At 44.2% G+C, this 26,397-nt stretch overlaps 1 protein-coding gene and 1 long non-coding RNA gene across 39 annotated transcripts in view; one reads left to right on the top strand and one right to left on the bottom strand.

Annotated features, from left to right (window-relative positions):
* ECT2L (epithelial cell transforming 2 like) overlaps positions 1 to 26,397 on the bottom strand; it is a 75,613-nt gene extending 49,216 nt beyond the window's left edge. For 10 of the 38 annotated variants that reach the window (XR_011522673.1, XR_011522669.1, XR_011522667.1 and 7 more), the window contains exons 1-5: positions 26,171 to 26,309; positions 15,965 to 16,147; positions 15,625 to 15,745; positions 14,897 to 15,030; positions 13,749 to 13,861 (exon numbers count right to left, since the gene is read on the bottom strand). Coding sequence is in view for 14 of the 38 variants with exons in the window: in XM_070559474.1 (XP_070415575.1) it covers positions 13,749 to 13,861; positions 14,897 to 14,998 (215 nt within the window). In the remaining 24 variants the exon portion in view is untranslated. Of the gene's footprint in view, positions 1 to 677; positions 817 to 1,920; positions 2,036 to 13,748; positions 13,862 to 14,896; positions 15,031 to 15,624; positions 15,746 to 15,964; positions 16,152 to 26,170 lie in introns of those variants that run through there. The other 28 variants (XR_011522674.1, XR_011522670.1, XM_070559493.1 and 25 more) reach the window with 15 other exon arrangements.
* LOC139073664 (uncharacterized) lies at positions 905 to 1,908 on the top strand. The gene is made up of 3 exons (XR_011522676.1): positions 905 to 1,034; positions 1,314 to 1,456; positions 1,709 to 1,908. It is a non-coding gene; the product is annotated as an uncharacterized lncRNA (long non-coding RNA).

Below are 26,397 nucleotides of genomic sequence, written 5' to 3'. Positions count from 1 at the left end.
CCATTTGGTATCTGCTATATCCTCTTCTTCTTCTTCTCCCCTCACTCCAACATTATTTTAAAGCAAACCCAAGACATCATATCATTTCATCCATAAATATTTCAGTGTGTATCACTAAACAATAAGAACATTAAAAAAAAACATATACTATAATACTATCATCATGCCTAAACAAATTCAACCATAATTTCATAATGTGACATTCATAAAGAAAAGTTTTTTCTACATGACATCCATCAAGAAAACTTCTTACATTGCATTGCATGCCACCTAAGCAAAGATGGATCTCGAACAAATAAACAATCCAAGGTTCCACCAAAGTGGTCGTCTTGGGGGCTGTACCGGACTTAGACCAAAGAGATGTTTCATGGCCCATGTAAGATGCACGGCTGGCCCTGCAGCCACCGACTACCCAAAGAAGATACTTAATACCTGATTCTCCTCTTTAGATATTATCAGCAAACATCTGCTACAGATCCAAGCCACCAGGTAGGTGGTCACATTTGAATAAGAACTGCTAGAACAAGAAACTTTGGAAGCAATCCAGGTATCAGTAAATCAAACTCTTCACTAGAACCTCTAATATCCTCCAAACTCAGCAGAATTATAGATATTTGTGATCAATCTCACAGCTTATTGGAAACTTTGGCAATAAGAACCCACCAGAACTCACTTACCTTGGGCCACTGGGCTGCAGAACTTTTTCTCACTGCTAAGTGGCTCCTGCTGCCCTGTTACTCACTGAAAGAAAAGTAATGACTGAACAGATTCCTTCCTGCAGTGGTTCTTCTCTGATCTAAATCCCCAAAGGGTGGGTCAAGCCTCAGAAAGTTCCAATGTGACATGACAATGGCACCTCCAATTAGCGACAAAAAAGACCTTAGTTACCTTCATAAACAGGCTGCTGAACATCTTTAGGCCAGAGACAATCTTGACCACAAATTTACTCAAACTGCTGGATTAACTGGAACTTCAACTACAAGTCTTGGGATAAGGAAAAATTCTACCTTGCAACACAACACCAACTAATACATGTAGGAGTAGTTAAGAAATTAGAAAATCAGCTATCACAGTAATAAGTGCTTCAGATACAAATCATCCGTGATGCTAAAACTAGGGTAAAAGTTTGATGAGGAACCAGGATATTTGGGTAGATCCAAATAAGTTTTAATTAATTTAAAAGTAATCATTCAAAGATTTTTTTAGTTACTTATTAGTTAATAAGCACAAAATACTTAGTAATTAACAATCTTCACCAAGTGGTAAAGTCAACATCGCGAGCAATGGGATAAACTGCCATGTTGTGTCCCCAGTATGATCCACTGAGAACACAGCACCACTTCTGTGTTATTCCTGCCAAGAATGTATAACCTGAATGTAATCTTGAAGTCTCAGCCAACCACAAACCGAAGGTCGTGCAACAAAGTAGCAGATTTGTACTCTTCAAAAGTGTCAGGTAAGAAGAGACAAGGAAACACCACGGAATTGCTCCAGGTTGAGGTGGATATAGAGACATGGAGACTAAAAGCAGCAGGTGACCTGGAGCAGGTTCTGGACCGAGAAGGAAAGTGCGGTTACAGTGGGCATTGTTGGAACAGTCAGGAACATTGGGTGGAGTTTGTGGGCCGGACGGCAGTGCTGAATCAATGCTGATTTCCTGATATTGGAGCATGTATTCTGATTTTTCAGCAGAGTCCTTGTTTTTTAGGAAACACAGTGAGATGCTTAAAGTCAGTGGAAAATCACGTTTACAAACTACTCTCCAATGATTCGAAATAATACGGCAAAAACAGTAAAATGTTAACAATTGAGGAATCCAGGTAAAAACTATAAAGGAATCATTTGTACTATTCTTGCAACTTTTCTGTAAGCTAAAAATTACTTCAAAATAAAATGTTTTTTTAAAAAAGAAGAGGCTACCTGCTTCAGTTTCAAGGTTTAACGATCACTTATTATTTCGTGTGTTTCTCCTCCTCTGGCTTAATTTTAAGTCGCTGCTCTTTCTTGATCCCTGTCCATGCAGCCTTGTCACAACCTGAGACAAAACAGATTGGCTTACAATGAATCTGTTGGAATGCTGGCCCGGGGAAAGTGTGTGTGCACATGTGTGTGCGTGTGTGTGTGTGCGTGCATGTCGAGTAAGCAGAGGGCAAAGAATGGAGCTGTGCATGTGCTGGCAGCATGTGGTGTCCACAGATAGAAGTGTCATCTGGGGATCTTCTCAGTGTCAACAGAGGTTAACGTTCGAGATGAATGAGTCTGTGACAACACCAAGAACAGTTGACCCCGATGGATCACTGACATGATTCCTCGCTGTGCAGTGGGCTCTACAAGCGTTTCACTGGCCCTTGAGAGACAATTTGCTCTCGTTTGGAATAATAAGACAGATCAATAAGATAAGATGCAACAGGAATGTTTTCAGCTTCCTTTCGAAGACCTTTTCAAAGATGTGTGCTTCCCACGCACAGCATCTACTGTTCCGTCCCACAGGAGCAAGAGAAGAACTGAGTCTGAGTTACTTGTTAAAGTAAACCTCAATTACACATTTTATATTTGTTCCTAGTCTGCGCTGCTGCAAGGAACATTCACCTATAATGAATCTTAAGCAAGACGGAAAGAAAATGCTTCAGTCACAAAAAAGAAAAAAAATCAGTAGATGAACAGCAGAGAGTACTTTGCCATAATGACATCGTGACTGATTGCATTTTAGTTACTGTTGCAAAGTAAGAAATCTGTGAAGAGAAATAACACCACCTAAGGAGACAATGGACAATATGTGCTTTGCTCGTTTATCGTGACAAGGATAGCTTCATTTGAATAATTCATAATGCTTGCAGTGTGCTGCTGGATGTACAATGCGTACTTTGCAAAATAACAAGGTTTAGTAATACGGGACTTGAATAGAATTCTCTGCTCTAAAATTTCTGATAAGAAGTGGAAAGGAGCTGCCAAAATAGTGATGAAAATGACTAGAACAAGAGTGGGAGAGGTGGTCTGGGAGAGGCGAGTGGAACTGGCAGAGGTCCCTGTTTTCCAGTTGCCTGGGTAGCACCTCTTGGTCTGTGTGGTGGCTCCACGGCATGGTGAGGACCCGTAGCAGGTGGGTTTCTACATGATGCCAATGTCACACGACCAATGACTAGGTTTGGGCTATAAAGGAAATGGGGAACTGCATGCTAAAGTCTTTGGTGAAGGAGAGAGCAGAGTCGGGTATGGGTAGAGCCACAAAGAGGGATGATTGACAAGTTTTAAAAAAGATTTTAAAACAGTTTGTGGGGGCTGGCCCGGTGGCCCAGTGGTTAAGTTCGCACTTTTTGCTTTGGCAGCCCGAGGTCACCAGTTCGGATCCTGGGTGTGGACCTACACACCACTTGTCAAGCCATGCTGTGGCAGGCGTCCCACATATAGAGTAGAGGAAGATGGGCACAGATGTTAGCTCAGGGCCAGTCTTCCTCAGCAAAAAGAGGAGGATTGGTGGCAGGTGTTAGCTCAGTGCTAACCTTCCTATAACAATAAATAAAAATAAAACAATTTGTGTATCTGATTCATAGTTACATAGATGCCCATGAGCATAGAAAATTAAAAGGTTACTTCTGGTGGTAGGATGAGGGGAGACTGGTATTTTCCTCTTTTTGCTTATGCACATTTTCCAACGCTTCTACAAAAGCTGGTGTTACTATTGAAGAGACGACAGAAGCCTGAGGCGTTCACACATGTCGTCCCATACAGAGAGCACACTCGTCCCAGCTCTCTGCTTGTCCAAATCCTTCTCGTCCTTCAGACTCCAGCCCATGTGTCCAGTCTTCAGAGTGGGCTGCCCTGATCCCTGGACTAGCTGAGGTCCCTGTTACTTTTCCTGTGTCATTTAGCACAGTCGTAGCTGTTACTTGATAGCGATTGGGTTGGCCAAGCATGCCTTGGACGGTGGAAAATGAGGGATAATGCACGCACACAGATTTGTCATTGCTATGCAAGTGCAGTGTAACTTCCCACGTGTGAGTCTTACTATTATACAACTTGTGGCCAGTGAAGCAATATGGTACTGAGGAAGAGCAAGAAATTTTATCTGGAACCAGCCTTGTAGATCTAAGCCATGTGGCTAGGAAAAAGCTACATTTGCAACAATATAGGTAACCACGTATGATGGTGATAGTGAATTTTTAGGGTGATATTTCTGGGGTACTGCCCGAATCCCCTCACCTTCCCACAAGGCTGACCATTCCTGCTGCCCAAACACTTTCCTGTGGGAGGCTGCGGTCCCTCACCGAGCTCGACCCACTAAACCCATCCCTATCCTTTGCTGAAAGCTGTGTCGTTCACACTCTTGCAAAGCAGTGTCATCCAAGCACTATTTTTGTTTCTATTCTTGCTGACCCTCAACTCAGTCCTGTTTTGGACTCTTTCCCCACTGAAAGTGTTCCTCTTGCACTGGACCGTAAGCCGCACAGAAGAGGGCACGGTGGCTGCCTTTGCTGCTCTGTCTCCATACCTAGGGTGGTGCTTGTAACTTGGCAGGGGCTAAATAAATATGTGTAAATTAGAAAAAAGAATGAAAAAATAATAAAAGTTGAAAAACAGAGAAAATCACTGGTGGTATTCATTTCCTGTTCATTATAACAAATTACCACCAAGTTGGTGGCTTAGCAGCCCAGCTTTATTCTCAGAGTTCTGGGGGTCAGAGGTCTGACATCAGTCCCACTGGACTGCAGTCGAGGTGTTGCCAGGGCTGGCTCCTTCTGGAGGCTCTGAGGGGAGAATCTGCTCCTTGCCTTTCTTAGGTTCTAGCAGCTGCCTATATTCCTTGGTTCATGGCCTCTTTATCCATCTTCAAAGTTAGCAGCATAGGATCTTCAAATCTCTCCATCTCTCCCACTGTTCCCATCATCACATCATCTTCTTTTCTGACTCTGACGTCTCTTGCATTCCTTATAAGGACCATTGTGATTATATTGAGCCCCAGTAATGCAGGAGAGAGTCTCCCCATCTCAAAATCCTTAACCAGACCTGCAAAGTCCTTTTGCCATATAAGCTAACACTCACAGGCTCCAGGGACTAGGGCATGGACATATTGGGAGGCTGCTATCTGCTGCCACATAAGACATGGAAAACACCCCAAAATATTTAAGTCATGCTGTGTTTTACTGTCAAATATCCAGAAAGAGGCATGGACATCCCCTTTTCCTATTTTAGGACAAGTTTTATTCTACTCAAATATGAAGTTCAGAGGGTAGTCATCTCCTACACTCCAGTGTGGAGTCCTGTGCACCAGAACTGTGCTTGGCACCTAGCAGGCACTCAGTGAATGTTTGCTGAAGGCTGAACGAATAGACTTCAGCTTTAGGCACCATCATTTACTTCCCCTTCTTTAAATAAAATACCCTCAATTTCTATTTGACGGTCCATGGTTCCACAGAAGCTCCAAAAAGCACACGATTAAGGTAATGGAATCTGTGTGGGTTGGTCCCCCAGCCACAGCACTTAGCAGAATTTTAGGGTACAGACCTAAACTAGTGCAACTAGAGTGGAGCAGAAACAGAGATGCTCTTTCTTCTTCTGGACACAACTGAGGAAACAAAATCATGAAGCCACAACTGCCAAAGGCAGAGCAGAGGACAGAAGGGAGCACATCATTGGTTTTATTACTGAACCTCTAGATTGAGCTTCAACTGCAGCCAAACCTACCTCTGAATTTTTCAACTATATGAGGGTAAAATGTTTCTTTGTTATTTGTGTCAAGTTTACGTTACTTACAATGAAGCATTCTAAAACTACTAAGCAGTGTCCCAAGGGAAAGATGTGAGAGGCACCTGTGGAACCTGGGAAAACAGGTTTGTTCCATGGCATTGAGAACAGGAAGGAGGGCACCCAGGTGGTCTGTGTCCTGCTCCCCAGGAGGAGTGGGACGGAGAGGTGGGAGCAGCCTTCAGTCACCCAGGCCTGGCAGCTTACGCTTGGCTGGGTACCATCACCTGGGGACTTAACCAAAACAGCTTCCTCGGCCCCATCCCAGATGTGTTGAGCCAAAATCTCCATAGGTGAGGCTCATAGTATGTGTTTTCACAAATCAAGTGATTCTATGGGCCCACCCTTCTCGACATCCCGCTGGTAGAAAAGGCAGCGTAGCAGACCTGACGCTGACACTAAAGCCCAATGAACGCGTGTGCTGGTCTTAGGAGCAGGGATAACTCCTCTGAAGCCCTGAATTAATTAAAACTTTGACTCTGTTTGAGGATCTGAAGGGCTCACTTCCATGCGTAAAAGACAGTTTGCTGAATGCTTTTTGTTTTTCCAAAGCTAGCTGGTTCTCAGCTACATTCTCCAGAGTTGATGTGACCAGGGAAGTGACGACCAGAAAAATGGACTATTATGGACCATTTTTAAACCTCTTTACCTTCCTTTCACTCTTCTTAAACAATAAGGACAAAGGGCAGCTCCAGGGCTAGTGACTTCAAGGACTTAGTGATGCCATCGAGGGCCGAGGCTGTCTCTTCTCAGCCTGCCTACGCAGTGGTTTGCTTGGTCACCAGGCTTGTCCCCTGAGGTGGTTCCCAAATACCCCAGCCCTGGGAGCACAGATCCTCACACAACAGACACAGCCGGGCGGAGCGCAGAGGGCACGTCCTCCTCGCATCCCTCTCAGTCCCTGTGAGAGGGAGACAGCCCTCCAGAAGCTCCCAGCAGCCGCTCTCACCTCTCTTGGCAGAATTAGGATCGACAGGCCCTTTCCCGAGCCAGACACCACCCAACGGGGTGGAGTTGTGACTCAGTGCACCCTGACTCAGCCTGGGTAACCAGCCACCCCTGACGCGCAAGATACCCGGCAAGAACAGGGCTCCTGTGAGGAAGCAGGAGAGGACACGGGGCATGGCACGGGCAGGGGGACCAACAGGGTTGTGAAGTCGTGACGGCAGGGGGAAGACCCAGCCACCCAGTGTCTGCGCCCCGACCTTGACGGGCGCGGCCCCTGTGCTCCAGAGCTGGCTCATCTTGTCCTTGCTCCTCTTTCCACTTGAGGTACTGCTTGGGGGTGTTTCTTCAGTGATAACAGTGGTTTGACATCTGGCAGTGCAACCCTTGCACATGGTTTCTTTATACAGCATTTAAAATCTTCTCAGCTGTTCTTGTCCACTTTCCTTTCCAGATTAGCTTTAGAATCAGTTTCTCAAGGGCCATGAGAAAATCCTATTTGGGGATTTTTACTGGACTTGAATCGAATTTGAAAATTTGGAGAGAATTGGCATCTTGAAACATGGCACATCTATTTATCCAGGTTTTTTTTTTACAATCCTTTAATACAAATTTATAATTTCCTTCATAAGGGTCTCACTCTTTTTAGTTTTATGCAACATGAACAGGGAAGCAGAGCTGGGAGAAGGAAGAGAGCGAGCCCTGGTATTGTTTGAATCCAAGCATCTAGCCTGAAGACAGACAAATCTTAAACCAATAATCTCCCATTTCTTCTTAAACTGAATTTTATTTCTGTTATTTGCACTTGAAAGCATTCTGACTATGACATCAAAAGAACACACAAAGAGAGCAGGAGGAAAGAGAAGCACTCAGTGAGCACTCGCGTGTCCTCAGGGCCCGTGACTCCCGCTTCTAAGACTCGCCAGCCCATCAGGTCTCAGGGGCAGACACTGCTTCACTTCTTCTGCGTAACCATCCTGGACATTTCCTAGAGATTCTTAAATACAGAAATAGAGACAGAGGGTCTCTTGAAACCTTGTCTCCATTTTCCAAGGAATTATCTGTGGATTCGACTCCTCCCATGCAGAGGGGAAAGGGCACTTGGTAGATCTGGAAGCTAATATCACGTACTTTACAAATGGTTGTATTATCAGGGCTGCTGCATTTGGGAAGTCATGCAACAAACAACTTCGAGAGGTGCCATTCACACAGACGACAGTGGAAACAACAACCCCTGGAGTTGAGTGACGTGGCACCATGGGTGTTATTACTGTGCATAATTCCTTTTGGAATTGCTTTACAGAGGTCTTGAATTAACTAAATAATGAAAAGACTTAAATGAAGCAAAGTATTAGTAATCTCCTATATTCAAAAACTTGTAATATTTTTTTAAAAAATTTTTTTCCTTCTTCTCCCCAAAGCCCCTCAGTGCATAGTTGTGTATTTTAGTTGTGGGTCCTTCCAGTTGTGGCATGTGGGACACCGCAGTATGGCCTGAAGAGCGGTGATGCCATGTCCACGCCCAGGATCTGAACCAGTGAAACCCTGGGCCGCTGAAGCGGAGAGCATGAACCTAACCACTGGGCCAGGGCGTCAGCCCCCAAAACTTGTAACATCTTGAGAAATTCCTTCCTCCTGGAGAATTATCAAGTGAAACCTTTTCTGGTACTCTGTCTTTTCGTCATTGTAGTGAGGGGTGTTTTAGACACCTGTACTCAGTCAGCAAGCATGGACTGAGCGGGGACTATGCACTTGGTGTTGCTCTGAGTGCTAGGGACGGAAAGAGTCAGCAGAAAAAGCTCGCGACCTCACGGAGCTCCATTCTGGAGGATCAGGCAGGCGATAAACAGCACTCTATACAACATCATGTCAGGTGGTGCCAAGCGCTGTAAAGATGAGTCAAATGTTATAAAGGGAGAGTGCACGGGGGCTCTGCCTAATGTCAGCCAACGACCTTCCCAGAGCCCCTGTCCCCTGTCCCCATCCCCACCCAATAAAACAGCTTTGGGGTTTGCTTTCTCCTTTTGTTTTAAACTCAAGCACTTTCTTTCTTAGCTTCACTCACTCCAACAGCAATACTAATATTTCACATGATTGCCCATGACCATCTGACCTACGAAAGGACAGGAACAAGTCCAGAATACAGGGCTGAGGGGAGGGAGAGTCAGGATGGCCCACATTTCCAGACTTGTCTTGAATATTTAGAAACCCAATGTGCTTTGAATACTCCTCTCTCCTCTCCACCGCCTCCACACAGAAATATTCTCCTTGCAAATGGATGTTCAGTAACTCAGAGTGACACAGCTGCTCTACATCAAATTAACCTGGAAGTATGTTGTCTCTGAAAAATTTATGCACCAGATGTCCTCAGTTCACAACTGAGGCAGACATCCTCAACTGAGGCCGCCGGGGGCTGATGGAGAGAGTGGTGGATGGACTGAAGTGGGAGTGGGGGCTGTCTGTTCCCTCTCAACCAAACACTGGTCGGTGCATTTTTCTGCCCTCAACCCCTTTTCCAGTCTGCTCTGATGGGGCCAAATGACTAGAGCCAGTCCTTCACTGTTCATGATCTCTCTCTGCCAATGCATGGCACACACACACACACACACACACACAGGCCAACAGTCCAGCTGTCTCCTGGGAATGTAGTTGCGTGAATGTTGCCCCACTCACCAGGGAAAGCTACAAGTTTGAACAGCTCCAGCCCTGTAATTAAAGGCCTTTGTATCAGGTGTTACCTGCTGCTGAGCAGAGGCAATTTGAAACCCGTCTCACCAGTGTGACTAGGAGACCAACGCAAACTTCTTATAGGTTTCTCCAAGCGTGACTGACACAAACAGCCCAGCTTCCTTTAAGGAGTCACAGGAAAGGTCAGCCTAGTCAAGTGGCAGGGGGACAACAGCACTGGAAACCATTAGACATGTGGCCATATAGACATGACACAGCCAGCCCTGGTGGTCCAGTGGTTAGGTCCCGTGCTCTCACCACTGTGGCCTGGGTTCGTGTCCCACTCAGGGAACCATATCACCCGTCTGTCAGTTGTCACGCTGTGGCGGCTGCATGTTGCTGTGATGCTGAAAGCTCTGCCACCAGGATCTCAAATTCCAGCAGGGTCACCTACGGTGGACGGGTTTCAGCGGAGCTGCTAGGCCACACACTTCTGAAAAACTTGGGTGTGAAAACCATATAAATAGCAGCAGGGCCTTGTGTAATACAGTGCTGGAAGGTGTGAGGGTGGTTTTTCTCTGCTGGACACAGGCCCACCAGCAGTTGGAATTGTCTTGATGGCACTAACAACAATAAATTCTACCATAGCATTATTTACGATCTTTTTTCTTCATTCTCATTGTCTGATATAGTGCCAGAAGGAGAGGATGGTGCAAAAGACCGGGCAGGGTTCCGCTCTGCTGTGCACAGAATCGACTGGACGTCACTAACAACAACGAAACATATAAGCACAATGTACTGGGGGAAATGCCACGACAGGGGTTTGGAAAAATTGTTGGGGTGAAGATGAGCAGGGAAGGCTCCCCAGGAGAGGTGCCACTTAAGCTGAGGTGACAGGGAAAATCTGTCAGAGGGAGGGTTCAAGAAGCTGACTCTTTGAAAAATGTCTTAAATATCATAAAGCTGCATTCAACAAATCTTCTTAAATCTCAACAATATGGAATATTTATTAGGACAGAAAAGAAAAATCTTAGACATCTGAATATATCTCATAGAGATTAAGAGGAAACTTTTAAAGAAAATTAGGACATATTTCCAACCAATACTGCAATATCCTGTTCAAGCTTTATAATTGTAACTGCCTGAATTAAAACAAAATTATTCAGAAATTATAAGACAAAACATGACAACAATGGCTTCTTGCCTTGAAAACAAGGTATTGCACAAATGTAGCCTAGCTTATATATAAAGATTTCAGGCATTCAAATAATGCTAAATTCTCTCATTTATTCACAAGCTTATTCACATTTATGGGGGAACAGGGACTATAGGAATAAATATGGTTCAAAAGAAATGCTTAATAATTAGAAGTTGATTGCACTGTCACCATTTGACCCAAGAATTCCATTCCTAGGTATATCTCTAAAAGAAAGACATCCCTATAGAAAAATTTGTACACAGATGTTCATAGCAGCATGATTCACAACAGCCAAAACGTGAAACAACCCGAATGCCCATCAGCTGATGAATGGATCAATAAAATATGGCATATCCACCCAATGGAATATTATTTGTCAATAAAAAGGACAACAGTACTGGGGCTGGCCCTGTGGCTGAGTGGTTACAGTTCCACATGCTCCACTTTGGCAGCCCAGGGTTTGCAGGTTCAGATCCCAGGTGTGGACCTACTCCGCTCATCAGCCACACTGTGGTGGTGTCCCACATATAAGGTTGAGGAAGATTGGCACAGATGTTAGCACAGGGCTAATCTTCCTCAGGCGAAAAAAGAAGAGGAAAAGAGGAGAATTGTCATCAGATGTTAGCTCAGGGTGAATCTTCCTCACCAAAAAAAAAAAAAAAAAATGGAAAGCAGTACTGATACATGCTACAAAACGGATGAACTTTGAGAACATTACAACACATGAAAGTAGCCAGTCACAAAAGACTACACATCATATGAGTCCATTTATATCAAGTCCAGAAAAGGCAAATTTATAGAAACAGAAAGTAGATTAGCAGTTGCTTGGTGCTGGGGGATGAAAATGGGGAGTGACTGCTAATGGGTAGGGGGTATCTTTCCTGGGTGATGAAAATGTTCTAAACTTAGATTGTGGTGATTATTGCACAACTTTGTGAATATACTAAAACCATTGCATTCTACCCTTTAAATGGATAAATTTTATTGTATGAGAATTATATCTCAATAAAGATGTTTAAAAGAAAGTTGTTTACACTAACTTTAAAAAATAAAATGAGTTGGGCTTTTAGGTTTAATTAAAGTTGAGCAAAGCTCAAATTGGATTAGACTGTTGGCACACGGCCCCTGTAGATGTTGGCAGGAGAGAAGAGACAGCTCCGGGGTAGACAGGGAGGAAAGAGAATAAGGAAGACTTAATCCATACTCTGGGGAACGAACTGATTGAGGTTCAACGACAAGAACCACTACGAAAAATTAAAGATGGGTTCAGGATGCCAAATCTAGAGACCAGAAATTGACATACAACTCCCCCTGAAGTCAGCAGCCCAGAATGTGTAATAACAGCTTCGTGGAAGCAGGAAACACATACAGCTCTGTGCAGAAACACGGCTGCTCCGAAACAAAGCAGAGTAATTTCACTGAACACATCAGTTCCATCTCCCTGTTGCACAGAAAGAATTCAGGTACCAGACAAAGGACGCAATTTCCAGTGACAAATGTCAGGCCTGATGTTAACAAGCTTCCAAATACACCACAAGCTCTCTAGTGACCTCCAGTGGATGCAGCTAAAAGTGCTTGGTTTACGTTACGCGAGAAGAGAACACAATGCACCACAAAGCGATCGTGGATGTGACGTTTGGTCCATTATTTTCTTACCTCGAAAGCCATAAAGTTGGTGTGAAAGAAAACCTCGCCACTGGCTACCATGAAAGTTCCCTTCCCTGATGCTTAGGCATCCACTGAAGAGCTGTTTTTCTGGGGCCTGTCTCTGCCGCCTTTTTCAACACAGCCAGGAAGGTGTCCGCCTTCCTCCTGTGACCTGATGACTCTATCATGGATAGTCGGTTAACAATCCACCACGTGCTCATGAACACAGGAGAAAGCTGACAGTGGAGAAGGTGAGTGAGGAGGTAGGAGGTTTGAAATGGCTGATTCAAAGAGATGGGTGGGAAGACGTGTAAGAAGAAGTGAGCAGCTGCAAACTAAAATAAGCCAATTCAGTCTCGCACCCTCAGATGCTTTTTGGTAGCTGCCTAAGAAGTTCGAGGGTTAGCCCCTCCCCCAGCCTCATCACCAGGTTGTAGTGAAGGCAACTAACACCAGGGATGCCATAGCTAGAGCTTCACTAAGAAGACCTTAGGAAATAAGCCAAACCACCTCTGGGCTCCTCTGCAGGCTTGAGGGTCCCAGCTCTCTGTCCCTCGGGTGAGACCCACTCAGCTGAGAAAGGACAAGGTTCCAGAACCAGGAATCTGTCATGACCTGCACTGCTGGCCTATGGCTACAGGAGATCCCCAGACTGACAAGGCCATTTATTTGGGGATGAAGGCTGGGAAGCCATCCTCACAAACATCTGCTCCCGGCCTGGCTAGATTCCTCACAGGTCCAGCCATGCCGCAGGCCTCTCTAGAACGTTTTGGTCAGTCCCACATCTGAATCCCTTTAATTTCTCCAAACAGAGTCCCTTTCTAACATTCATCTGGCAAGTTAACGAGCCACTCATTGCTCTGATAACTAATGTCTGATATTTGCTATGCTGATTAGCAAAGTATCTAGTAAGAACTGAGACACCATGACCTTCCCAACAGAATGCTACTAACCACCCCAGAGTATGAATTCCTGATGGCACACTAGCTGCCCCGGGTGTAATTTCAACTAACACATTCAAATATTACACAGTGGTCCCGGCTGGAGTATTTCAAAGTAAATCACAAACTTTACAGGAGGGGAAGTAAGAACAAGAGCGAGGACCACTGGCAGTCGGTGGCCACTGCCCACGAGTCCTGCCCATGTTCCTAAAGGTGCTACCGTGGTGCCCTCTCAGCCGTTTCTCAGATCCATCCATTCACGTAATGGATAGTTATGGAGTGCCTGCCTACATACCAGATAGCTACTTGAAATACGTTGTCTGACAGTTACAAGGAGAATTTAATAAACTGAGAGGATGTCAAAAATTCCCCAGATGAAGCTAGTTATAAGTTTCTGCAAAAACTAACCATCCCTCTGTGGTGAGAAGGTGGCAAAGCCCACGCCTCCGCTTTGCCCTCGAGGAGGGAGCCACACTGGAGGAGTCTGCTTATAAAACTTAAAGTATCAGTTGCTGTTTTTTCTAGCGGAGGAAAAAGAAACCCATAAAGGTATATAAGCATTGTGCTATATTTAATTTTCCTTAAGAACCAATGATAACTACATTTACCTTAATTGTGATTTAGTGCAGTGTAAAAATATCGTGAATAAGAATTCTTGACGTTGCTTGTTAGTCCAAAGGTCAAACCAGTGACTTATAAGAGCGACTCTTTCCTGAAAGAGCTGTAAGGGGGAGACAACATTTCTACACAGTTCAATACGCTCTCAGCTGTAAGCGACCCTCAAGCAACATAACGACCTCACAGCCCCCATTCCCGCCCACAGAGCTCTGTCACACAGGGCAGGCCTCCCCTCAGTGAAGCTGCTTCATCCAGGGACACAGCAGCCCCAGCGTGTTGGCTGGGCTGGTGGTAAAGTCTGGGGGGGAATGTGATCACAGAGGGGCCCCAGAGGGCCTGGGGAAACAGATTCCTAACATTTCCCCTTGAAAGTGCAGACAGGCTCCACTTGTTTAATTGTGGAAGCCACCGTTTGAAGTAGGCATGATTTCACTAACCCCACGTCTTCACAGCACCCACCAAAATCAAAGTCAGCACCTACTGCTAAACAGCCACTGTTAGACGTGCCTCCAGGGAAGACAGACACCCAGGACCAGCCTCCTCCAAACGTAGGTTTCGGTCCAGCTCTGCTCAGGTGACACACACACACAGCCCTGGCCTGGCTGGCCTCCTTCCTTGTGAAACGGCCTGACCCGGGCATGAGCTGAGGACCGTCAACCTTCTCCATCAGGGTCTGGCAGAGCTGCCTGAGCCATTCCATGACTACCTCCCTCACTACCTTCCAAAGGAGAGGCATCCCCAGGCCAACAAACCATGCAGTTGGCACAGGAGTGAAGAGAGGATCAGAGAAATACACAGTAACACTCTCCACACCAAACAGCACCCACAGCACCTCCTGTCCTCCCCTCCCCCATCACAGCAAAGGTGAGCCCTGGAGGTTTTCCTTCTGTCCCTGGAGGCACAGAGCAGAGGGAGGTGGGTTCCCAGCCTCCCACAAGGGAGGAGTTGGGGACAGGGGTGTGAAGAGATCATCTTTGGGGCGGACAAACGCAGGTTTATTTTTGTTTAAAGTGACTCAAAAACTAAATTCTTTAGAGGTTTTTTTTTTAAATATGGCAACATGAGACCCAATATATCACAGTAAAATTAGCCTTGTTTTAAAAATTAAACTTGTTTTATTCTAGAGTATGTAACTCACTTGTCTGTTCAAAGTCTTGTTGCTGAAAGGTGTCCAGGCACTGAATCTTGTGTGGTAGCTCTCCATTCCCAGAGTTTTCCTGGAAGAATCCCCGGCTGACATCTCAGCAAATTACTGTCTTCCAGTTCTAAGAACTATAGGGTCATTTCAATAGATGTTTAATTAAGATTGCCTAGAAACATCCAGTATATTAATGGAACTATATAATTATAGCAGCTCATTTACACAGACATAATTACAGCAATTCATATATATGTATCTCCATGGAAGACAATCCATACAAGTATACACAAGGAGTTCATGAACCCAAGTCATTGAATTTATTCTGTCCTCATCTACTTGCACCCAAATGTGAATCTAAGCCAGAGTTGTTTTTCACTTTGCTGGGAAAATGACTCAGAAACTGGAAAGATTCCTTATCAGCCAGGAATATTGACTTTTTTCTTTCTCTGGAAAGCAAGAATCCAAAGGCTCAAGAGGGCATCCACCTGCCTCTATATGAGGACACAATTCAAAGAGGGTGCAGAGGAAAATATTAGGCTAATGTATTAGTATTGCTGCATAACAAATCACCCCACAATTTAACAGCTCAAAACAACAAACCCTTATTATCTCAAAGTCCCTGTGGGTCAGGAAAGCAGTCACAGCTTAGTGGAGTGGGCCTTAGTCTACCTGGGTGCCGGGACAGATACACAGACCGAGTGGCCTGAACAACATTTATTTCTCACAGTTCTGGAAGCGAGAAGTCCAAGATCAAGGTGCTGTCCGGCCTGGTTTCTGGTAAGGCCTCTCTTCGTGGCTTGTAGACAGCCTGCTTTGCACTGTGTCCCCCCAAGGACTTCCTCTGTGCTGACATGGAGAGAGAGAGACAGAGGGAGAGGGAGAGAGATCTCTGACGTCTCTGCTTCTCCTTATCAGGACACCAGCCCACTGGATTAGGGCCCCACCCTTCTGACCTCATTTAACCTTCCTTATCTCTTCATAGGCTCTATCTCTAAATATGATCACTCTGGGGTTAGGGCTTCACATAGGAATTTGAGGGGACACAATTAACCCCAGAACAGGTACCTCTACTTCAGGGTCTCACAAGTCTGCAGTCCACGTGTTGGCCAGGACTCCAGTCTCATCTGAAGGATCTGGAGCTCATTCGCATGACTGTTGGCAGGTTCAGCTGCTCATGGGCTGCTGGCTGGAGGCCTCCCTTGCCTTCCTTGCACCATGGGCCTCTCCGCAGGGCAGTTCACAGGGCAGCTGGCTTCCATCAGAGGGACAGATGAAAAAGCAAGAGAGGGCACATGGAGGGAAGCCAGGCTCTTGGTAACCGGACCGCACAGTGATATCCCGCCACTGTCGCTCTATTCTGCCAGTTAAAGCCAGTCCCAAGGGCCAGCCCACCGTCTAGGGAGGGGGTCAAACAAGATCAGGAGCAGCAACACGGCCAGCTCCCTTCTTTCCCACATGCAGAACACACTCGCCCCTTCTTAAGGGGGACAACCCCAAAGTCCCATCTCATCAATACTTTTAGCTTAGCTCTCAGGAGATATGAGTGATTCCTAAGTCTCTACAGATCCAGATATAGCTCCTCTTGATCTAGCGATCTCTGAATAAAAAGGGAAATTATCTGGCTCCAGCCCCAAATCACAACATAAATAACGGTAGAACAGGGAAAGGATAACTGCAAGGAACTCCCATTTGTAAAGGAGGAGAACGACGTAGGAAAGAGTTCATCCACAGTGGCTCTGAAGTCCTGCTGGAGAAGGCTGGGGCCCAATTATCATTTAGTCGCCAACAGTCTCATTCTCTTTCAGACCATGTCAGTGATTCCTGGACAGTACTACTTTCTCAGGCTATTTGTTTGGTTCTAGGCAGCGCTGTACACCACAATTGTTCAGCGACATTTCTCTCTCTCTCTGAATTTAACTGTAAGTATTTTGAGCCTATCAGGCTTCTTTAGGAAGAGCCAAACCCTAAGTCTCCCCTCCCTGAGACGTTTTTCCCTCTGGAAGTATTTGCTGGGTGCCCCCTTATTCCATTCAGAGAGCCTAACAGTAGTGCGACAGCCGCACCCCTGTCCTGGTCCTTGCCACCGGGCGGTTTTAAGGAGCATTTGTTGCTCAAAGACACTCTCAATTGTCTCTCCTCTAGATGAAGATGTGAACTGGTTGCACCTTCCAATCTCTCAAGTACCTGAGATTTTTGGTTGTCTCTGAATTCCTTTATGTTCCTGCTTGCGAACCAGTCAGTTATTTCCTGAGCTCCTCTGTTTTGTGTGGTATCTTGGCAAATGCAGCCAGTAGAAATGAACTCACTCTAATAACATTAATTTTTTACCTCTTTGCATAAAGCACAAGCTCAATAGGTATATAATATGCTCTTTATTCTACTCAAGACTATAGTTTTACAAATTTTTTTCCAATGCATAACATAGATTGCCATCTTTCCAAGTGTCCAATTCTGGATGTGAATGCCACATAATTTGGAATGCCTTGCTGTTGTTATGGCAGCACCCTACTCCTGGAACCAATATTTGTATCTACCAACATTGAAGGAAGAAATAACTATAAACTTACACAAAGTCTTCCAAAGAATAGAAAAAATGAGAATTAGTCTCAAGTCCTTTAATGAAGTCAGCATAGCCTGATACCAAAACTCAACAAGGACCTTACAAGGAGGAATATTATAGGTTTATTATCATAAACATGGATGCAAAAATCCTAACTACAATATTAGAACACTAAATCCAGAAATATATAAAAAAGATAATATATCACCACCAAGTTGGATTTGTTCTTGGAATGTAAATTTGGTTTGATATTAAAAAATCAACATACTTTTAATCATTAACAAAACAAAGAAGAAAAAATATATGATAATCTCAGTAGGTACAAAAAGTGCATTTGATAAGCTTCAACACTCGTTTATAACAGAAAAAATCTTAGCAAACTAGGACTCAAAGGAACTTTCTAATCCAAATAAGGACGTGTCACAGGAAACATAGCAAACACTAAATTAAGAGCAAAATGTTGAGACTTTACTCTGCTTGCTACTGCCACCTTCATGCAACAGTGTTCTGGAGCTTCTGTCCAATGTAATAAAGCAAGAAAATAAAATAACATGTAAAATAATTGAAAAGGAAAAAATAAAATTGTCATTATTTATTAATGGCATAATCATATGTAGCAAATACTAAAGAATCTATGGATAAATTGTCAGATTTAATAAGCTTAGCAAAATTGCTGCACACAAGGGCAACATTAAAAAAATCTGTGTTTCTGTATACTAACAACAAATCCTTATTAAACAAGAATACAGCATTTGCAATAATTTTTTAAATCCAATTTAAATTAAAGAGGGATAATAATTCCACATAGAATACTAAAAATTTTATCAAGACAAATTTTTAAAGATCTAAATAAAATAAGAGTATCTATCTGTATAGATGTTGGTTCTACCAAATTAATCTATCACTCGACCTCAATACAACCTCAATCAAAAACCAGCAGGTATGGGGGGTGTGTGTGTGTGTTTGAAAAATTCATTATAAAATGTGTATGGAAATGCAGAGGGTCAAGAATAGCAAAGAACAAAGTGGTAAGACCATGTGACATAAGGGCTTATTCATTATAAAGTTAGTGTAAATAAGAGCATGAGATATTGGCACAGGAACAGACAAATAAGCCAACAGAACAGATCAAAGAGTCCAGAAATAGACTCACATGTATATGGACATTCGATTTATGACAAAGGTGGCAGTGCAGATTCTAGTGAGTAACACATGGAGCAGAACAACTGTCCAGTTGGGCCCAGATAACCCTTGGAATCAGGAGAAATAATAAATGATTGTCATTTTAAGCCACTAAAGTTTGGGGTGGTTTATTATTCAGCAATAATAACTGATACAAAAATTGGTACCTGGAGTAGAGCATTGCCATAACATCACTTAAAGCACTGGGCGTGGACTTGGGGAGAGGGCAGCAGTGGAAGCCGAAAGGGAGGTGAGGAGACTGTCGGGAGGCTGCGAGAGCAGTGACGTTGTACGAAAGGCCAGGACAGGGTCACTGTGTTACGCAGCAGCAGTGACGTTGTGCGAAAGGCCAGGACAGGGTCACTGTGTTACGCAGCAGCAGTGACGTTGTGCGAAAGGCCAGGACAGGGTCACTGTGTTACGCAGCAGCAGTGACGCTGTGCGAAAGGCCAGGACAGGGTCACTGTGTTACGCAGCAGCAGTGACGTTGTGCGAAAGGCCAGGACAGGGTCACTGTGTTACACAGCAGCAGAATGTTTAGTAACGCTGTTGCCTCCATTAATGTGGACAACAGACAACGTGCCAGGGCATGTGGAGACGCAGCTAAAGAGATTCCACGCAGGATGTGCAAGGCACTGACTGGCTTCTTTAGCTGCCTGTGATCCAGTGAGAAGACAGGAAATGACCTGAAAGATCTATCTAGTTTTTGAGTACAATTTAGTGGAAATAAAGAACATCTAGTACAGTATCTTTTGGCCAGTAAAAAGTCTCAAAGTAATAAACGGCCTCATTTCAAAGACCTCCTTCATAAAGCTTTTGAAAGGTCTAAGGTGGAGCCTCATAGACTCTCTCGTTTAGAAAATAAAAGAGATTCTAGGAATTGTAAAGACAGTCCCGCACCCCAAATGCCTGTGCAGGTAGACAGGGGCCTACCTCAAAGATTGTGGGTTTAACTCTTGTCTAGTAGAATGGATTCTAATCAGATACATAGAAAGCCCACAAAACTGACAAGAAGATTATTCTGGTGAAAGCATGACCAGCTTGAAATAAAGGGACCAAGAAAGTCTGAAATAGTCTCTGAGCCTCCCACTTTCTACAGGCAAGAAGCAGGCTGAGAAAGCTATGCAACTGCAACCAGAAATCATTTCTTTTTGAAAGGGATGCGTGACTCAGAGGACAGAGCCAAGTGAAGCTGAGAACAAGGATTAGGAGCCCACTCCCAAGGCACAGACCTGGACCATAATCAAGGGGGTAATCAGAGCAACTGGGCGGGATGAATTTCAGAATTGCTACGTACCCGTGACTGCCATGTGGCTCTGTTTCCTGCCTTTGTGAACAGGAAAGACTGCTGTGGTTGCCCCTTTTGTGTTTCACCAGTGTAAGCTGGGTGTCTAGGAGACAGCTAAAACTACAGGTCTCCAGATCAAGAGAAGCCACAGACAAGGAGCCTCATTTGCAATTGGACCTGATGCAGGTCACAAGAGACTGGACTTCAAGACTGATACCATAATTGGATGAGATTTTGGGTGTCTTGGGATGGGGTAAATGTATTCTGCATATGAAAGGCAGGCGAATTGTGGCCAGAGGACAAAACATGGTCTACTGTCTATATGTATGGCCAGGAAAAACTGCTCCCATCCCTGTGCATGCATACCAGTTCTCCCATCAAGAGGTGAAGTCTATTGCCCTCCTTCCCTTTGAATCTGCATTAGCACTGCCCTGTTTTAGCCAATAGGCTATTGTGGAAGTGAAGATGTGTGACTTCTGGACCTAGGCCTTAACAAGATTTGAAGATTCTATTTTTTTGCACTCTTGGGATACAGCTGCCTGTAAATAAGCTTGGGCTAGCTTACTGAATGATGAGAGACCACATGGAGAGATAAAGCCCCCAGATGTTTCAGCCACGCCAGTCAAAGCACCAGATGTGTGAATGATACCATCTTGGCTATCCAGTTGCAACTGAGCTCCCAGGTGAATGCAACCACAGGAACGAGCCCAGACTACAAGAGAAAGCAGAACTGCCCAGGTGACACCATCCTACCCATAGAATTGTGAAAAATAATTATTCCTGTTTTAAGCTACTAGACGGACAAAGCTACGTGTTGGTGAGCATCCAGAACTCTTGTGTACAGCTGGTGAAAGTGTAAATTGGTTTAAGTACTTTGAAACACTGTTTGGTATTATTTCCTACAGTTAAACATATGCATACACTTGACCCAACAGAAAAACATGAACATGTGGATCAAATATGTCCACAAGAATATTTACAGCTGCAACAGATGGCTCCAAACTAGAAACAAGCCAAGCATACAATGACAATCAAATGGATAAACATATTCACGTAATGGAATGCTATAGATGAATGAACAATCTACTGCTACACACAACAATACGTGTAAATCACACACACAAACAAAAGAAGCTAGAAACAAAATAATACATTTTGTATGGTTTAATTTATACAAAGGTCTACACTACAGAGTTAGAAGCTAGGATGGTGGTCACCTCTAGGGAGGAAAGAGAGGGTAAGGATGGGGAGAGACATGGAGGCAATTTGGGGTGCTGGCAACGATCTCCTGGTGGGAGCCCAGGGGAGTTCCCCTTATAATTCATTGAGTTCTATACTTAAACGATTTGCATATTCTTCTATATCCATCAAGAAGCTTAAAAAAGATTATCATTCACAATAACATCAAACATTGTTAAGTATCTAGAAAAAATAAAAGTACAAACTTTATGAAGAAAATTATAAAACTTTATTGAGGGGCTGGCCCCGTGGCCTAGTGGTTAAGTTCATGCGCTCCATTTCGGCAGCCCAGGGTTTGCTCTTTCTGATCCTGGGCGTGGACATGGCACTGCTCCTCAGGCCACGTTGAGGCAGCGCCCCACATGCCACAACTAGAAGGAGCTACGACTAAAATATATAACTACATACTGGGGGGATTTGAGGAGAGAAAGCAAAAAAACCCAAAAAATAGAAAACTTTATTGAAAAATATTTTTAAAGACCTAAATAAATGGAGAGATACGTTTTATGAATTAGAGACTCAGAAGAATGAAGAAATTAATTTTCTCAAATTGACAGACAGATTCAATGCCATCTTAATAAAAAATCCCAAGAGCTTTTGTGGGATGCATGTGTGTATGTAACTTGAAAAGCTGATTCTAAAATATTTATGGATGTAAAAGGGCCAAAAACAGTCAAGACGTCTAGAAGAACAAGAAAGGGAGACAGGTTACTAGATATCAAGACTTACTCTAGGGGCCAGCCTGGTGGCACAGCAATTAAGTGCATACCTTCCACTTCAGCGGCCTGGGGTTCACCGGTTCAGATATTGGGTTCGGACATGGCACTGTGTGGCAAGCCATGCTGTGGTAGGCGTCCCACATATAAAGTAGAGGAAGATGGGCACAGATGTTAGCTCAGGGCCAGTCTTCCTCAGAAAACAAAAAAGAGGAGGATTGGCAGATCTTAGCTCAGGGCTAATCTTCCTTGGAAAATAAAATAAAATAAAATAAAATAAAATAAAATAAAAAGACTTACTCTAAAGCTGGAGTAATAAGATGACATAGTATTAGTATGGGGACAGACATCTAAACCAGGTGAAGGGGAGAGAAAGTCTAAGACAGACTCATATATAAATGGTCACTTGTTAGATGACAAATCAAAGAGGAAGAGATGGATTTCTCCATTCATAGAAAAGAGTATCTGTTTAAAAAAAAAGAAATTGGACCCCTTTCTCACACTATACACATATACACACACACACACAAAACTATCTGAAGGCTTTTTATGTCTAAAATCAATTACACATGGTTTTTGAATCCCCGGAAGACAAAATTAGGCACAACAGATGATGTTAGAAAGACAGATTTAGGGTGAATCTAAGTGGGAAAAACATCACTTCAGCAGCTTGAGCTGTCTCGGGAGGTTCTGTCCAGTGCTGGAGATATTAAAACACAAACTGGATGACCACATGTCAGTGAAATTCTAGCTGGGACTCAAGCACCAGAAACGTCTAATTTTCTAAGCAGCCCTCTGTGGCTATAAATTCCAAGGAGAGAGAAACAGGGCCTGGAGTCGCTGAAGGAACTTTACTGGAGAGCCAGGAGATGTGAGAATAAGACAAACATTCGCCTCTCTTACCACTCTTCAGTGAGAGAGAAGCACATCTTAAAAATGAATATATTGGAAAGTTGTGTACCAGATTAGAAATAATTTTAGACATACAAGGGAGGGCAGCATGACAGTGGGCACCAGATCTGGATCCCTGCTCTGATACCCCCAGACTGAAGCTTTACGAGTAGCTTAGTCTCTGAGCCACAGTCTCCTCGTGTGTAAAGCAAGGCTGTGACAGGTCTTGGCAAATTACTGTATGATAATGTGTTGTACAAATACAAACCTCATGGCAATGTGGGAATTAAATACCTCCTCCCGAATCAACATTAAATCAAAACAAATCCTTAGTTTCATAAGATGCCCAGCTGTTGTTATGTGAAATCTCTCCAAGAGTCAACATAAGGGATTTTTATTTAGCAAGTTCTCAAACTTGTTCTTATCCTCTGTGTTAAGGGACTACTGAGTTACATAATGAGTGGAACACTACAGCAAGAATAGTTGCTACCTCTGCTGGGGGCTTAAATATGTGATTACAGTACGTCATAGATAGATATACATATAAATATACATGTAGCTGTAGATAGAGATCTAAATTTCCATAGGATTATTTTCATTCTCTAAGATGTCAACTTTGCTGAGTAATTGTTCAAAACAGGGAGAAATGGCATGCTGGCAATCACTACCTCTTTAAATGGAATGATTTCTTTTCATATTCCAGCATTTTAGATTTCTCCAGATAGCAGCTCCATAAAATATTAATAGGTATTTCCTAGAAAAACAGGATCTGTGGTTAAATATTCTTGGGAAATGATTGATTGAGCAAAACTAAATATGTATTTTTTGTAGGCTGTTTTGGAACCTTTAATATGCTGTTCACAGTGGATCTCCAAGATCCAAGGGGAGGAAATAATATGTAAGATTTCCCTTGTTTGTTGTTATAGGAGACTATCATAGTGAGTATTGGTTATCCGATGTGGCTATCAGAGTGGTTATCCAATGCTGTGTAACAAACAGTCCCAAAACTTAGTGGCTTAAAACGACAAACACAGTATCTCACAGTTTCAGTGTCGGGAGTCAAGGCCCGGCTTCACCAGGTCCTCCGGCTCAGGGTCTCTCACAGCCCAAGTGTTGGGTGGGGCTCTAGTTGTCCCAAAGCTGGGCTAAGAAAGGATCCACTTCCAAGCTCATGGAAGTGGTTGTTGGCAAGATCCAGTTCTTCACAGACTGTTGGAACAAGGTCCCCAGTTTCTTGCTGGCTGTTGGCTGAAGGCTCCCCTCCCATGTGGGTTTCTCTACAGCTTAGCTCACACAATGTCAGCTGGCTCCCACCCAAGCAAGCAAGTGAGACGAAAGAGAGGGGAGGCAGGACAGAAGCCAGAGTCTTTGTGTAACATAATCTCAGAAGTAATACCACCACTTTTTGATTGGTCAGAGCAGGGGTCAGCAAATATGGTCGTCAGGCCACAGTCGCCACCCATCTTCTCTTTTTTCTTTTTTTGGTAAGGAAGATAGGCCCTGAGCTAACATCTGTGCCAATCTTCCTCTATTTTGTATGTGGGACACTGCCACAGCATGACCTGATGACTGGTGTGTAGGTCCATGCCTGGGATCTGAACCTGAGAACCCGCGAACCCTGGGCTGCTGAAGCGGAGCACGCAAACCTAACCACTACACCACAAGGCTGGCGCCTTGCCACCCATTTTTGTAAATAGTTTTATTGGAACATAGCTAATGACATTTATTTACAACATTGTCTATGGTTGCTTTTATACCACAACAGCAGAATTGAGTAATTGGGAGGAAGACCATATGGCTCACAAAGCCAAAAGGATTTACTACCCGGCCCTTTACAGAAAAAGTTTGGCAACCCTCCCTGCAAGTCTAGCTCACACTTGAGGGGAGGGGACACCAGGGATGAACACCAGGAAGCGGGGCTCATTGGGAGCCATTCTAGAAGCTGCCTCTCACTGACTAGGCACTTGGCAAGTAACTGCTGAATAAGTAAATGAATAATTGTTCACATCTACCAATTTTCCATATCAAAGGGCTGAAAAGCAAGTTACTAGCTAAGAAAAAGCCAAATTCCTTCACTGATGATTAGGATTTGACAACTGTGTCACAACTCTGACAATTTATCAATTTGTGTTATCTTAGTAATTTCCATCATGTTAAATGAGTTAGATGGTAAAATAGCTTAGAATAAAATTAGTATGTAGATCTTACAGATTATTCTTTCATGACATCAGCAAATTGGAAGAAAGGGAAGTGTTTTAGGGCACTCATTTGAGATGAGAGTTCATTCTGGGGCAAGAATACTTGTGAATTATGTTTACGGTATGGTGGTCAGCAATATCTTCTAATGCCAGAAAGACTCAAACCTAAGTGTACAAAACCAAATTCTCATCCATTTTTCATCTTTTCTGTGTCCTTTCTCCAAAAGCCAAAATATTGTACTAAGAAGTTCTTCCTTGACCACTAGGATTTCTCTTGTTCTTATATTAGTGTGTCCCTCCTGGTAAAGAAAATATCTGGCTGCTGCCTCGCTTACAGCCTAGTTTTCCAACGAATGACAACTCCAGTGTGGGTGATGCAAACGGGGGACCTGTTTCTTGTCTCACTCTGTAAAACAAGGGCTCCAAATGTTTTTAAAGTTTTCGCATGAAGGGAACAAAATAGGAGATCCCCCTATCAGTGGTTCTTCTCATTTGTAACTGGATCCAAGAAACACAGTAAGTTACAAAATCAAAGTCGGCAGGAGGCCATGTAATAAAAGCTGAGTTGCCGTGAACCTTAACAGACATGACGTCAGGTGTTCTGTTCTGATACTTATGGCAAGACTTATTAATAAGTACAGCATGAGTTCTTTTAAAAGGAATATTTAGAAGTACCATGGTTTTAATTATTTGTCTTATTTATCAAATCTTATCATATTAGCTCTTAGAGCGCTACAGTTCTAACGACGAATTGTATTTGCGGCAGATATTTTGTATTTCTCCTTCGCTACCCCCTCAACTTTCCCGCCCCTACTCCCGGTTTTGGACTCCACAGCAGGAAAGAGTGAGAACTGGCAGAAGGAGGGCAGTTGGTGTGAGCCAAGGTGGAGTCCTATGAAAATCAGTGTTTTCCAAGGTGCTCCATAACCCGACTTCATCTCTATTCCAAATGACTGCTCGGGAGGAGAGAGAGCCCAACTCAAACCTGACCCTACGCAGAGATCGCTTTTGTAGCTCCCCAAGGCCCCTTCAGTCTTTTGGATGATTACGAAGCTGCTCAGATTCTCCAAGGTCATGGACGGGGAGCCCAGTGCCGCGCCCCAGCGCTGCCTATGGTCTTCCCGAGGCTGCATGGGGAAACTAAACCGTCCCGGGCCCTGTGCAAAAGATGCGGGGCCCAGAAGCCAGGGGCTTTACCTCCGGGAAGTGGCCGAGAGACCGGCGTGCGGCTGCCTCCTCGCGGGACGGCGCACTGAAAGCCACAGCAAGGCCTCCGCGCAGCGGAGAGAGGGGTGGGGCGGGCAGCGCGTCGTCTCCATAGGGACCCTCAGCTCACCGCGCCCCGCCCCTCCGTCTCCACGGGGACCCTCAGCTCACCGCGCCCCGCCCCGCCGTCTCCATGGGGACCCTTAGCTTACGGCGCC

Source organism: Equus przewalskii, chromosome 9 (assembly GCF_037783145.1).
Source record: "Equus przewalskii isolate Varuska chromosome 9, EquPr2, whole genome shotgun sequence".
Taxonomy (NCBI): Eukaryota; Metazoa; Chordata; class Mammalia; order Perissodactyla; family Equidae; genus Equus; species Equus przewalskii.
This window is presented reverse-complemented; position numbering and strand designations above follow the sequence as displayed.